This window comes from Balaenoptera musculus, chromosome 15 (assembly GCF_009873245.2).
Source record: "Balaenoptera musculus isolate JJ_BM4_2016_0621 chromosome 15, mBalMus1.pri.v3, whole genome shotgun sequence".
NCBI lineage: Eukaryota > Metazoa > Chordata > Mammalia > Artiodactyla > Balaenopteridae > Balaenoptera > Balaenoptera musculus.
Window position 1 is genome coordinate 12,551,184 of NC_045799.1, and position 14,457 is coordinate 12,565,640.

At 51.2% G+C, this 14,457-nt stretch overlaps 1 protein-coding gene across 2 annotated transcripts in view; it reads left to right on the forward strand.

Annotated features, from left to right (window-relative positions):
- The window catches only part of PREX1 (phosphatidylinositol-3,4,5-trisphosphate dependent Rac exchange factor 1), a 192,877-nt gene that overhangs the window by 130,156 nt on the left and 48,264 nt on the right, over positions 1-14,457 (forward strand). For both annotated transcript variants that reach the window (XM_036826534.1, XM_036826535.1), the window contains 6 exons: positions 865-983; positions 2,511-2,660; positions 4,846-4,993; positions 11,975-12,075; positions 12,613-12,716; positions 12,909-12,958. In XM_036826534.1, coding sequence (XP_036682429.1) covers positions 865-983; positions 2,511-2,660; positions 4,846-4,993; positions 11,975-12,075; positions 12,613-12,716; positions 12,909-12,958 — 672 coding nt within the window. The remainder of the gene's footprint in view (positions 1-864; positions 984-2,510; positions 2,661-4,845; positions 4,994-11,974; positions 12,076-12,612; positions 12,717-12,908; positions 12,959-14,457) is intronic.

A 14,457-nucleotide genomic window follows, 5' to 3' on the forward strand; every position in this document is an offset into this window, starting at 1 on the left:
ACATTCACAGCAGCACCAAACTGGAAGCAACCCAAATGTCCATCACCATCACCCTGTGTGATTCCATGTATGTGAAGTTCCAAAACAGGCAGAGTGAATCCATGAGTTTAGACGTCAGGCTAGTGGTTACCCTTGCAGGCGGTAGTGACCAGAAGGGGGCGTGATGGAGGGCTTTTGGGGTACCTTCTGCCCTCCTGTATTGGAAGGTATATTCTCAGAGACTTTGTTTTGTTCCCTGCTGCAGCCCTGGCACCTAGAATAGTGCTTGGTGTCCAGTAGGTATTTTCTTGAGTGCCTGTTGAATGCGTGGGTGAGTGACTCCCCTGGTCCCAACTTGGTATCCTTCCCATACGAAGCACTGGTCAGATTGTTGAGTGACTAAATGGGTGGGCAAGAGAATTCACCTGAATGAATGAATGAATGGTGGGTAGGTAGATGTAAGTGGATGGATGGATGGACTTCCTACTCCAAGTTCCTTCCCATTCTGGTTTTATTTCAGGAAGTTCCTGTTTGTTAGACACCCTGAGAGTCTCTACCCATTTTCTAGCCTAGAAGAGTGGGTTTCTTTTGCTTCTTGTTGGTTTCACATCCACATCTCCTGTTGGCTCAGAAGTAGCTCTGGGAGGTCAGCAAGGCTATTAGCCCATTTTCCAGATAAGGAAGCTGTGGCTGAGAGTGGAAAAGTGACTTGCTCAAGTCACCCAACCACCAGCCAAAATGCCATACTTCTGACCTGGTTCCCACACTTCTCGTGTCCCCGGGCGCCCTTCTGTGTTACTGCCTTGCTTCCCTTTGCTCTATTGAAGACGGTTGAGCCCCAAGGAGAGGAGGCATAGGGGACATTGACTTCCCACTGTCTTTCAGGGTCACTGGGAGCAAGAAATCCACCAAGAGGACCAAATCCATCAACGGCTCCCTGTATATCTTCCGGGGTCGAATCAACACTGAAGTCATGGAGGTGGAGAACGTGGAGGATGGGACAGGTAGGTCCCCCACCCATGCCCTGCCTGAGCCCAGCCCCCCTGCACCACAGCACAGTCTCTGCTGCGGTTCACCAGTTTTTTCCTTTGATCGGGAAAGATAACCTGTCCACAGAAAAGTGCCTAAAACATACGCACATAAAGCAAACCCCTGGGTGGTCACCATTCAGGTTAAGAAATAAACTGCTGCCTGCACCCCAGAAACCCCCTCACACGTCCCTCCCTGGCCACAGTGCCTCCTTCCCCCCAGAAGTAACCACTCTCTGAATTTTGTGGTGATTATTTTCTTGCTTTTTAAACATATTTTTACCTCCTAAATATGCATTGCTAAACATTTTAATTAAAATTTCTGTTTTTGAACCTTATTTAAATGGTTATATGATTACAAATACATATAAAATTATATATATGTATTTATTATTATTATTGCTTCTCACTGTGTTTCTCTGGGTAGCACTGGTCCAGAATGTGGATTCTTTTTTTTTTTTAAATTGAGGTTTAGTTGATTTACAACATTCTATTAGTTTCAGGTGTACAACATAGTGATTCAATATTTGTATAGATTGTACTCCATTTAGTTACTACAAAATAGTGGCTATATTCCCCTGTGCTGTACAATATATCCGTGTTGCTTATCTATTTTATACGTAGTAGTTTGTATCTCTTAATCCCATACCCCTATCTTGTCCCTTCCCCCTTCCCTCTCCCCACTGGTAACCACTAGTTTGTTCTCTATATTATATAAATGGTCATAAAATATACTGTATATTCTTCCGCATCTTGCTTCTTTCACTCAACCCCATGGTGGTGAGAGTCATCCGCGTTTCTGCATGTAGCTCTCTGTAGCTTGTCGGTTTCCATTGCTGTGTAGTTTTCTCTTGCACAGATAGTCCCCAGTTTACCCATTCCTTTTGTGAGGGACGTTTGGGTTGTTTCTGTTGTTCACCATTATAAACAGTGATCCTGTGAGTATTCTTGTGTGTACACCTCTTGGTGTATTTGTCCTTGAGCTTGTCCAGGACAGGGGTTCTGAATTGGTTTTGAGACACAGACCCCTTTGGCAGTCTCACGAAACCTGTGGACCCCTCCTCAGATTCAGGGTATCGCTGGCTGCAACGTTCCTGGATAATGTCAGTCTGTTTTCAGAGAGGTTTGCCAGTTCCCATCCCAGCCAACAGTTTGTAAGGGCCCGTGACTTGGCATCATCAGGCTTACACTAGGGTTTTATGTAGCCCAAGTGCCAGCATGAGATGGGCAAGGAGACATCAGGTGTCTCCCTTTGCAACTGAGGGGTTGGGAGGGTTCTTTGCTTGAGGTCTTCGTTGCCCACCAGAGAATAGATAGGAGAGGGAGCATCTGGAGGATAGTAAGTTCAACTCCCAAACCCCGATCCCGTCGATGCCTCTGCCGCCCTGTCTTTCTGGAGCAGGAGGGGCCGGTCCTGTGGCCTCACTCGGAAGCATGTAATGATGAATGTTGGTTGTATGGCTGAGCTCTTGCTGACCCCGCTTCGCCTCCTTCCCTTGCCAGCGGATTATCACAGCAATGGCTACACCGTCACCAATGGCTGGAAGATCCACAACACGGCCAAGAACAAGTGGTTTGTCTGCATGGCCAAGACAGCGGAGGAGAAGCAGAAGTGGCTGGATGCCATTATCCGTGAGCGGGAGCAGCGCGAGAGTGAGTGGCTGGGGGCTTTCCCAGATCCCCGGCCCGTATGTGGCTTCCTGCAGTCTGGTCCCTTCTGTAGAGTGAGCTGTGTCTCGGGGAGGGGTGTAGGATCCTTTCCAGAAAGGTCAGAGCTTCAGAAAGCAGGTCTCTGAAGGGGCAGGGAGCTCTGGGACTGTTATAACTTGGTGGGATCTCAGCTCATCTGGTTTGGCCCACCAGACAGATGGGCAAACTGAGGCCCCATGGAAGGGAATTGCCCAAGGTCATGCCAATGTAGTTGATCGTCCTGAGATTCTTTGCTTCCTTCACCCTTGAGGGTTAGTAGTCAAGATGCTCCCTACGTGCCTCTGTCACCTCCACGGTTCTGTTCCCTTCACCTGGGGTTCTTTTTGTTTGACATTCACCAAGTCTTTGGGAGGAGGATCTGTGGGGGCTGCCCCTAACTGTCGTCATGAATGCTTGGGCCCAGGCACTTCTGAGGCCTCTTGCGTTAGGAAGTGCAGAGCTGGGTGAGAGTTGGGTGCAGTTTGGGGGTGGGAAACTCTGAACTGCTGTACAGAGACCACCGTGCTTGGAAGGGGAGGCCATGGTGTGTTTGGGGGTGAGTTGCTTCAGCTTTCCAGACCTCAGTGATGTGGCCTGATAAATGGGGATAAAGCTCCTACTGCAGAGGGTTGTAATGCTGCTAAATGAGGTTTGGATTTGATTATAAATACTTGCAGATTTGACTCATGATCCTAAAAATGGTACGTACCTCCCAGCTTTACAGAGGAGAAAACAGAGGCCCAGTTTCCTCCATATCTATATTCTGTTCTCTTGAAATCACTACTTGGATGCGTCGTGGACATCTCACACTTACCATGTCTAATCAGAATTCTTAATTTCCACCCTGTCTTCTGCCCCAAACCCACTCATTCCCTTGACTTCCCCATCTCAGTAAGTGGCTCCTTCAGTCATCCAGGAGCTCAGATTGAAACTGTTGGTGTCACCCTGATGTCTGCCGACTCCCCAAATTCGGTAGATCAAGTCCCTTTAATTCTGCCTTCCACTTACATGCCAAGTCCATCCACTCCTGTCCTCTCCCTGCTTCCACCCAAGTACAAGTCACCATCATCTCTCAGGAATGAGTATGGGCCCAGCATGGCCAGGTCCATTGAATTTTTTTGTTTGTTTGAGAAGTTAGACATCAGGATTTTTAGGTGACATGTCTTGATTTTAAATGTTGCATCAAAATTTATTAAAATGCCATTAGGCCAGGTAAACAACTGAACTTAGCCCCTGCTGGGGCAGGTTTATGACTTCTGACACTGATCAGGGCTGGGTGTGGGGTCAGGACTGGGGGTGGGGATCAGGGGTGTGGCCTCGCCTGGGTGGGGCTGATCAGTATCTTTGTGGTCGGAATGGATGGCTGTGGTCAGTGCTGGACATATGTGATCATGAGTGGAGTGTGGCCTGAGTAGGCCTTGGTTGTTAGAATCGGGGTATCGCCCAAACCCTGAGCTCAGGGCTGAGTTTCCAGGGGTGGTACATGCTGTGGTCAAGAGCACAGGTCTGGAGCCAAGCTTGAGGGTCTAAATCCTGGTTCCACTACTTCTAGATGGGCAACCTTGGACAGGAACTTAATTTCTCTGGACCTCAGTTTCTTCACCTGTAAAATAGGGATAATGGAACTTGCCTTGTAGGTTTCCTGTGAGGATTAAGTGGCATAGAGTAGGCACTATAAAAGCATTTGCTATTATTATTTGTCATTGCTCTTATTGTCAGGATTGGATGGGGTCCAGGTAGAAAATATGGGGCAGTGATTGGGATCATAGTTCTGTGTGAATTGTCTAGAGAAACCGGGAAATTTCCATCCCTGGCCTGGAAGGAAGGTCTCAATAGGTTTTCTCATAACCTCAGAATTTGGAAGCCCATCCTCAGATTGAAGGGTCGACTGCTTATTACCCTGGGACTTAGCCTCTCTGGACCTCAACTTTGCAATCTGTGAAATGGGGGACTTACCCACCCTCCTCTACAAGGTCTTGTGTGGGGTCACTGGCAGGTGCGTAGAACAGTGTCCGACATGCAGGGAGTGCTCTATGGGTGACCACTGGCTGTGGTGGTAGTTGGGGGCAGCTGGGGGAAAGGCTTTCAGGAACCACATGCCCGCCTGCTCTGCTCCCCAGCGCTGGTGCTGACCGTGTCCCCTCCGTAGGCCTGAAGCTGGGCATGGAAAGGGATGCCTACGTCATGATCGCGGAGAAGGGGGAGAAGCTTTACCACATGATGATGAACAAGAAGGTGAACCTGATCAAGGACCGTCGAAGAAAGCTGAGCACCGTCCCCAAGTGCTTCCTTGGCAAGTGAGTGACCCCATCCTGGCTTCCGCTGTGTCCCTGGGTCTCGGCTGGAGGCTGGAGGTGGGCGGACCATCTGCACCCACGTGGCTTTTCCCAGCCCTGCCCCTTCCGCCATGAGCCCTCCTGGGCAGAGCCACTAAAGCACCTCACATCCTTGTGGAACAGCCCTTGGAGATCAAGGATAGTGGGGTGCCCATATCAGGGCTTTCAAGTGTTTTGATCACAACTCACTGCAAAATGTAAGTTTTATATCGTGACCTGGTACACACATCCATGTAATATATGATTGAAGCCAAAGTTTCACAACATTTACTGTGCTTGTTACACTCTGAAAATATCTGTGTCTATTCTGTTCTAGTCTATTCTATTCTACTCATTTCTTAATTCATTTCAAAAATAGTGTGAGTGAAACCCATGAAATTGATTTCACAAACTGTGAGTGGGTTTTCCACCATGGATTGAAAAACGCTGCTCTAGCATTCAAGCAAAGAGAAGCCCCTATAGATATGTCAAGCAGAAAGGTATTTAATGCAGGGAGTTGATTTCAAAGGTTTTGGAAGAGCAAATGTAGACCTTTGAATTAGCCTTTTTGGACTGTCATAACAAAGTATCACAGTCTTGGCAGCTTAAACAGTAGAAATTTATTTTCTCATAGTTCTAGAGGCTAGAAGTCTGAGATCAAGATGTTAGCTGGGTTGGTGTCTGGTGAGGCCTCCCTTCCTGAGATACACAAGGGGAAGGGGAGGTCCATATGGTTTCAGTACTTAGGGCTTCCAATTTCTCTGTCTGGGAATTACATTATTTCCTAATAATAAAACAGTATTACCCCTGCCCCTATTTTATAACCAAGGATCAAAGGGTCAGAGCACAGGTGAGATGGGATTGGATCCTAAACCCAGGTTTAAATCTCATTCACCTGGAGGAGGGAGAAGCAGGAGAAATGCAGTCCCTGTAAAACCATCAGGCTGTTTCCAGGCCCTACTGTGTATTAGACCCAGTGGTCGGTGCTCTGGAGAGGGTAGAAGAATGCCCAGGGCTCCTGACCGCACGAAGCTTGTGGGGAGAAAAGCTTGCCTGTGAGGCTGGGATTTTGTTGAGAATTTATTAACTTACACCCTACCCGCTTCCCAAAAGATTTTGAAGAGTCCTGGGGTAAAAGCAGCTGTAATTATTATACTGCCATAGACCAGGTGAGAGGTGCCATGGACTGGGGTAGTCCCCGTGGAGATGGGGGCAAGTAGTTGCATTCTGGATCGTGTGGAAGGTGACAGCATTGGCTGATGGGGTGGAGAAAAAGGGAATTAAGGATCGTGAGCACCTGGAAGGGCTGGAGTGCTGATTGCTGCGAAAGGGGAGGCAGAGGCAGGTGTCAGAGGGTGGGAGTAGAGCCCAGAGGCTCTATTTGGATGCTTGCCCTGAGACAGGCTCCCGGACGGAGATGGCGACTTGTTAGTTGGATATGAAATCTTGACTCGGGGAGAAAAGTCTGGCTTGGAGACCTAAGTGCAGGGGATATGTGGGCATTTAGATGGTTTTCAAAGCCATGAGACTGAATGAAATCTGCAGGGGGATGGGTAGAGAGAGGGATGAGGCAGGGACTGGGCCCTGGGGAGGACGAGGAAGCAGCAAAGAAGGCTGAGAGGGAGCGGGCAGAGAGGTGGGAGGCACGCTGGCGAGCGCAGTGATCTGGAAGCCAGCTGAGGGAAGATGCAGAGGCCGTTTGGACGTGTTGAGGGCGAGATGCCCAGGAGACGTTCGCGTATTGAACAGATGTTGGATGGGCAGTTGGAGACCAGTGTGAAGCCGGGGGCAGGGGGCCAGGGGGAGCTGATCGGTCATGGCTTGAGGCTTATGGTTGGCGGGGCAGCAGGCAGGGGATTTTGGGGTGGTTGGGCCCCTGGGGTTGGCCTGGATGCCTTGGAGTCAGGCTGCCCTTTTGCCCTCAGGGTTAGTTGACCCCAGCTCCATGTTCCCTGGGAGGGTCCGTGGAGGGGAGAGTGTGGGCCCCAGACCTGTGGGAAGCAGGGAAGGGGCAGCGGGCTGGGCTCCATCAGCTGATTCCTAATCCCTGGGCAGAAAGGAGGTGTTTCTCGAGGAGGGGTTTGCTTCCGGCCCCCCCAGGGTCAGAGGACCTCTCCGCCTCTTGCCAAACCCTCTGGAGAGCTGAGTCCGGCTGGATGGGCTAACCTGTCTGTGATTAGGGCTTCAGCAGGGTGTTCTGTCTCCTCAGGAAGGATTAGGGGAGATTTCTTTTACTGCCCATTTGAAACAGGGCCAGGATTGAAGCTGGTTTGGCAATCATCGGGCCCTTAAGGACCAGACTTCCTGCAGGAGATCGTGCTAATAAAAACCCTCCTTGCGCGGCTTTGCTCTGCATCCAGCCCCGGGCTTGTGGTTCTCCTCCTTCCTGGTCAGGACCCAGCTCCTCCTCCAGGAGCAGCCGGGCCCCCTCCGATGGAAGGAACCAGCAGCCACAGGGACACAATCGTGGAGCCTTTCTCTGCTCCAGGTGCTGCCATGTGACCGTGCCTTTTAATCTTTGTGTGACACCGTGAGGCAGTTTACTGCCATTGTTCCCGTTTTAAGGGTGAGGACACTGAGGCACAGAGAGGGAAAAGGTCCTGCACAAGGTCACATGGGCACAAGTTGGGGGCTGGGATTTGAACCCAGGACTTTCTTTCACCACACTCTGCTGCGTTTATCCATTTTTATCTCTATTCAGCACATTTCGTTTTTCCTGGATTGTTACCTGTCTCTACAACTAGATGGGGGACTCCAGGAGTACAAAAAGTGTCTGATTTATCTTTATAACCTTCAAGGGTTAGGCTTTGAATCAGACTTGGACTCAAGTCCTTCCCCCACCTTCTAGCTGTGTGACTTTGGGTAAGTTTCTTAACCTCTCTGAGCCTCAGTAAATGACCAATTAACGAGAGAGAATGAAATGTTTGCCTTGCTGGATTGTCGGAGGATACAGAGAGAAAACACATGTGACATGCTCAGCACACTGTGGGCAAGAGTGATGGAAATGTGATGGAGCTTAAGGAGTGGCCTGTTTCTGCCCTCATCAGGGACAAAACTCATGGATGCCATGAGAAGAAAAACCAAGAAATAAAAGCTGTGTCTTTTTGTGGAGGCTTCATGGGAGGAACATGGCGTTTGCCCTCTAGGATCCTCGGATTCTAGGGAGACGAAATTGATTCCTTCATCTATCCCAGTCATTGTTTATTGAGCCCTTACTGTGTGCAAGCAGTGAACAGGACAGAGGAAACCCCTGCCCTCGTGGAGATAACTGGCCAGTAGGGGAATCAGAAAGTAGATAAATACAAATAAGGGAATTTCAGTGACTTGATGAGTGCTTTAAGGAAATAAGTAGGTTGATGTGAGGAGGTGAGGAAAGGGGGTGTGATTTCAGCCAGGGTGGTCAGGAAGGGCCTCTTGGGGGAGGTGACATTTTAACCAAGATCTGGATGACAAGCAAGAGCCAACCATGAGAAGATCTGGGGGAACAACAGCATTCCTGGCAGAGGGAACAGCAGGCGTGAAAGCCCCAAGGCTGCAATGAGCCTTGAGTAAATTGAGGAACAGCTTGGAGGCCAGCGTGGCTGGAGGGAGTGAGTGGCTGGGGGGTGTTGAGATGAGGCCACAGTGGGTAGCAGGGGCCAAATCAGGCAGGTAAGGGGTGAGGGGTTCAGATTCTATCCCAGGTGCTCTGGGAATCCATTGAAAGAGTTTGTGCAGGAGAGTGAGGCAAGCGAGGATGAACTCATTATACAGGCCCGGAATGAGGGCAGTGTCAGAGCTTTAAGAACTCAGGGCACAAGGTGTGATGGTCTGTCTGGCAGGGCAGTCAGGGAAGGCTTCCTGGAAGGAGAAGGCCTTTGGTTGTACTCTAGACAGAGTTAGATGTCATTCATTAATTGAAGTCTGCCAGAATGGGAGCACCCAGGTGCAAGAGGCCGCACTGTTTCATCCACCTGTGGGCATAGGTACAGGGTGTGTAATAGCTGATCAATAATGATTCGTCAGGCATTGCTGCAGACACCACCCGGAAGCATCTCAGGCAGTGGAGTCACAGGGATGAACATAAAACCCCCAGTTCCTGCCCTTGTGGAGCTCAAGGCCATGGAGGAGACAGGCAAGAGAAATGGGATTCTTGTATTGGGGGTGAGTGGACATTGGATCTCAGCTTGGGGGCTTTCCCGGGAAGACTGCCAGGGTGTACCTGTGTGTCCCCTGTGCCTAGCCTTGGACTTGACACTTGAAATTCATGTTTACTGGGTGCACGATACTGGGGGGCAGGAAGGAAGAGGGATGAAGGCTGACACATGCTAACTCTCAACTTGTCCCCCATTCCCTGCATCTCAGACTCCCCGCCAAAGCAGGCTGACCTGCTCCCTGTGTCCGCAGCGTACCTCACGCTGCTCCCGGTTAGGTCTTTCTGGAAGACTGGATCTCCCTTCTCTCTGCCCCCACCCCCAGCAACTGGCAGATTGCCGGTTCCCTAACCTTACTTCTTACTCAGGGCCTTTGTATATGCTGACCCTCCTGCCTGTAACACATTTCCTTGCACCCAGCGGTAGCACGTGGCGCCCCACTGACACAGCGTGGTTCGCAGATGTGTTTTCCATGGCCCACACGGTGCTTTCAGAAAATTTTGGATTCAATATCAACATTTAACAGTTGGGAGATTTCACAGGAAATGCTGGATCTCCAGCTTCTCTTGAAAAGTCGTAAGATGCTTTAGTCTTCCCACGCGGCCACAGTTGGCCGCAGCGAGTGGCTGCCGTCTTCAGAAGCTCTGGCTGGTTCAGCAGAGTTTCCACCTGGCCCCTTTTACTCATTTATGAGAGTTTAAGGTCCCTGCATTAGAGGTGAATTTTGTCTGGTTTTGTAGGCTGGATCCCAGCTTAGGATTCAACATGATTTGAAAGTTACCGACGAAATCCAGAAGACCCCTGAATGAACCACTTGCCAGATGGACCCTGCTGAGGCCCAGAGAGGGACAGCAGTTTGCCCAAATTTGCCCAGTAAATTGATCCTCAAAAAGGCTCAAGACTCAGCTCAGGGCAGAAACCTGGGTCACAGTTGCTGTCCTCTGGGCTGCATTCTTCTGCCCTTGCAGCTGCTGTGGGCAACTCCCTGTCCCCACACCCTGGCCACAGGGCTGCCGGTCCGTGCCAGAGGTGGCCCCCGATGGGTCAGCTGGTGGGCAGCCGGAGGCCGAGTTTCCAGCTTCCGAGAGTGGGCACTCAACATCTGTTCACCTCCCCCAGCTGCCGGCAGCTTTCTTTCTGCCTCTGATTTTTGGGACTTCAAGAATAGAACTGGGGGAGGACAGGACCCAGAACAATCTCTTCCCCACTCTGGGCTCCTGCTCCACAGAATAGATCCGTTTCTTCTACGCACCCGCCCCCTCGGCTCTCACTGGGGTTCCCTGAATGCCTCGGCACACACCGCTACCTACACACAGGGCAGGTCTTTGCTCAGCCAAACACTGCAAAGCTAAAAATAGCCCTGCCCCCTTCTGGCCCTGTAATTGGAGGCAGGACAGCTGGTTTTGATAAGCTCCCCACTCTGGCCAGCTGCCACCCGCTTTCATTGAGTACAGAATGACCACATCCCCAGCTCTCCCCTGGCCCGCTGACTTCCAGTGGGTTGAGCTCTGCATGGAGGCCAAACGCTACTCCGAGAACCAGGACCCGGGCTCTGGCTGAGCCTCTGCCCCTCTGGGTAGTCACGTTGGATTTGCCTCATTTCCTCTGGGCTTTTGAGCACTTCTTTCTTGCTGAGACGTTCCTGCTTACCCCAGAACATTCCTTCTTGTTTGATGGTTCATTCCTTTATTTGTTCAAAAGAATATTGAGCCTTGCTGTGCTTTGGACCGTCTTCCAGGTGCGGGGCCTGTAGAGCTGTGAATCAGTCAAAGCTCCCCATCAGCATGGAGGTGACATTCTGGTTCGGGGAGATAGTTGATAAACACATAAATAAATCTGTAAATAGTATAATACAACTCCAGTGATAAGTGCTAAAAAGGAAGTAAAACGGAAAGATGGGGATGGTTTGTGTGGGTGTGGGGTGTCTTGATGAGGTGGTCAGGAAAGGCTTCTCCGAGGAGGTGATATTTGAGCTGAGACCTAAAGATGAAAGAGAAAGGCTGTGTGAAGAGCTGGGGAAGGGTGTTTCTAGGCAGTGGGAACAGCAAGTGCAAAGGCCCTGAGGCAGGCAGGAGTCTGGCAGTTTTTTTTAAGCAGGGGAAGATGGTGGGTGAGGCTAAAGCAGAATAAGTGAAAGGTATAGGAGATGAGGAGGGGGCAGTTCATGTCAGGGCCTTGTCATCATGTGGGCAGAGTTTGGATGTTTCTCTGAGAGTAACCAGGAAGCCCGCCGGAGGGTTTTAAGTGGGAGAATGATATGACTTGATCACCCTTAGCTCTTCTGACTCTCCACAATCATCTTTCTGGGTCTGTATTTCTTCCGGCTTATTGGTTTCTTCATTCCTTCTGTCTGTCCATCCATCCATCCAGCCGTCATCCATCTCCCCACTCATCTACCCAGTAATCTCTCCACTTATCACCCGCCCATCTGTTCCCCTCCCCACCCACCTACCCACTAATTTTCCCAGCCACCTAGTCATTTATCTGTCTGTCAAATCATCCAGTCATCTCACTTTTCATTCATTTATCCACTCATGTGTCTATCCTCTCTCTCTGTCTCTCTCATCCATCCTCCTATCCATCCATCCATCCAGTGAGCCTGAGGCGGGGCCTGGGGTTTGCTCACACCTGCCTCTCTGCCACTGGTCTAGGGGAAAAGCAGCTGGCCTCAGCACGACCCCCAGGCCTGTGGTGTCCTAAGCTCTGCTTTCCTGTGGGCAGTTCTGGCTGTCACTTCTGGGAGTTGGAGGGGGCCAGGCCAGTTCAGTGCTGGCCCCTGTGGTCTCAGGACTGGGGAGGTCCTCTCAACTGCATGTTATGTTCCTGGCAGTGAATTTGTTGCCTGGCTTCTGGAAATTGGCGAAATCAGCAAGACGGAAGAAGGCGTGAACCTGGGCCAAGCCTTGCTGGAGAATGGTATTATCCACCATGGTGAGTGTGGGCCAGGCCTGGTGGGCCGAGCAGCAGGACCAGGTCAGACCTCCACAGTGCTGTGCTTCCACTAACTCAGAGGCCATTTCTGCACTTCTGTGTGGCCACCTGTTCCTTCATGCTTTGAAGGAAGAGCCTACAGGATCGGCTAATGGATCCAAAGTGGGGAGTGAGAGAGAGAAGCACTAGGGGTGACTCGGGCCCGTTGTGTAGAGATAGATTCATAAATCTTGACAGTGGAGTCTCACACCCCAGCCTGCTTCGTGATCTAGCTCCAGGGAGATGCTGGGCAGGTGGGCCTCAGGGCAGACTGGAGCGGGCATTTCTGGGCCTCTGATGAGACCGGCAGATGCCCCAGCCCCCAGCTGTGGGTCTCAGCGGGGCCCTGCACGTAGCAGGAGGACCTGGAGTGTGGGCACGGGCTTTGGTGAAATGGCGCTTGGCACGGAGCCTGGCCGAGTGGAGGGTGAGGATGGTGGGCGTGGGTCAGGAGGGACCGAGGGGGCACCCAGCCTCACCAGCCCTGGGTCCCTCCAGTCTCTGACAAGCACCAGTTCAAGAACGAGCAGGTGATGTACCGCTTCCGCTACGATGACGGCACCTACAAGGCCCGGAGTGAACTGGAGGACATCATGTCCAAGGTGGGAACCCCTCCACCCTGACCCCATGACCTTGACCCCACAGTCACCGCAGAGCAGGCCTGTGCCCCAGTGGCCTGTTCTCCACTGCCCTCACCAGTCTCCCCTCTCCCTCCACCCTCCCTCCCAGCAGCCTGGATTTGGAGGCCCCTGAAGGATGTGGCCTGATCCCAGACTCCGTTTTTTCTCTTTCAGGGTGTGAGGCTTTACTGCCGTCTTCACAGCCTCTACACCCCTGTGATCAAGTAAGTTACTCTCTCCAAGCTTCAGTTTCACCTCTGTCTCTTCTCAGCTGTGTGGCCTTGGGCCAATAACTTAACCTCTCTGAGCCTCAGTCTCCTTCTCCATCAAATGGGGCTAATAACTGTACCTACCCTGTAGGTTTGTCATGAGGGTCAAGTGAGTTAATTTGTGGGAAACACTGCAGTGTGGTGGTGAAGGGTGTTAGTTCTGGATCTCAGCCTGCTAGTCAGCAGCTATGTGCTCTTGGGCAGTTATTTAACCTGCTGGGGCCTCAACTTTTCCCTCTGTGGAATGGGGATAATAATAAGATACACCTCAGGGCCTTTGTACTTGCTGTTTCCTCTGCCTGGGGTGTTCTTCCCCTACATATCTGCATATCTGCTTCCTTAGTTACTTCAAATGTCTCCAGGTCAGAGGGGCCCTCCCTGACCATGTGTCTAAAACATCACCATCTGGAACACGCTACCCTCCTTACTTCAGTTTGGTTTTCTTCTTGAAGCTTGTCAGTAGCTGACATGGTTTTCTTCTTGAAGCTTGTCAGTAGCTGACATACTATGTATTTATTTCTTAGTCTGTATACTGTCTGTACCCCAGGGAATTGTACACTCACCAAGGGCAGGGAATTTGCTCACTGCTGTGTCCCCAGACCCTTGACAACACCTAGAGCGGTGCTGGCCAGTAGAACTTCCCGCACTGATAGAGATGCTCTGTGCCCGTGCTGTCCAATACAGTAGCCACTAGTCACACGTGGGTTTCACACTCTTGAGACTGAAGAGTGTAATCTTAACTCTGATTTAACATTAATTGGTTGAAAAACCGCCATGTACTGGAGAACACAGTCCAGGGCAAAGGAGCCCTCAGTAAATGTTTGTTGAGTGATTGTTGAAAGGTAATTAACTTCTTTTGCCTCTGTTTCTGCATCTGTGAAATGGGCATAAGAATAGCTCACACCCCTTGGCTTGTCATGAAGATTAAATTTGACTGGTGCCTGGCACTGGTGAAGGCTCTATCAGTGCCAGTGACTGGTGGTTGTCTTTACCTTGAAGCTTGTGGCTGTGGATGAAGGGACAGGGAGGGTGACCTGGTCCTTACCAGCTGCAGAGGCCTCTGCCCTCTGTCTTGACAGCTCTTGTCACCTCTCAGGAGCGGAGAGGAAGGGTCTTTTCCCAGTATTTGCTGGCGGCTAGGCCCAGGGAGCCCCTTTCACCTCCAGACCTGCCCCGTTGGCTCCTCCCCTGCTGCCTTTGTGCAGGCCCAGAAGGCAGGTGGGGCTGCCCCGGTCCAGCCTTGGCCCTTGCAGGAGAGGCCTCTCTATCAGCCCCCAGAGGAGGAAGTGACTGGGCTGGCAGCGGGTCCCCACTTACCGCACACGTGATCTGCTGGGCTCCTCAGTTCCTGAAAGCCTGAGAAGAACTCCCCAACCGGCCTTTCTCAGCCCCGACAGGGGCTGGCCGCAGAAACTCACTTTTGTCAGCTTCAAAGGCTGAGAAATTGTTGCCGT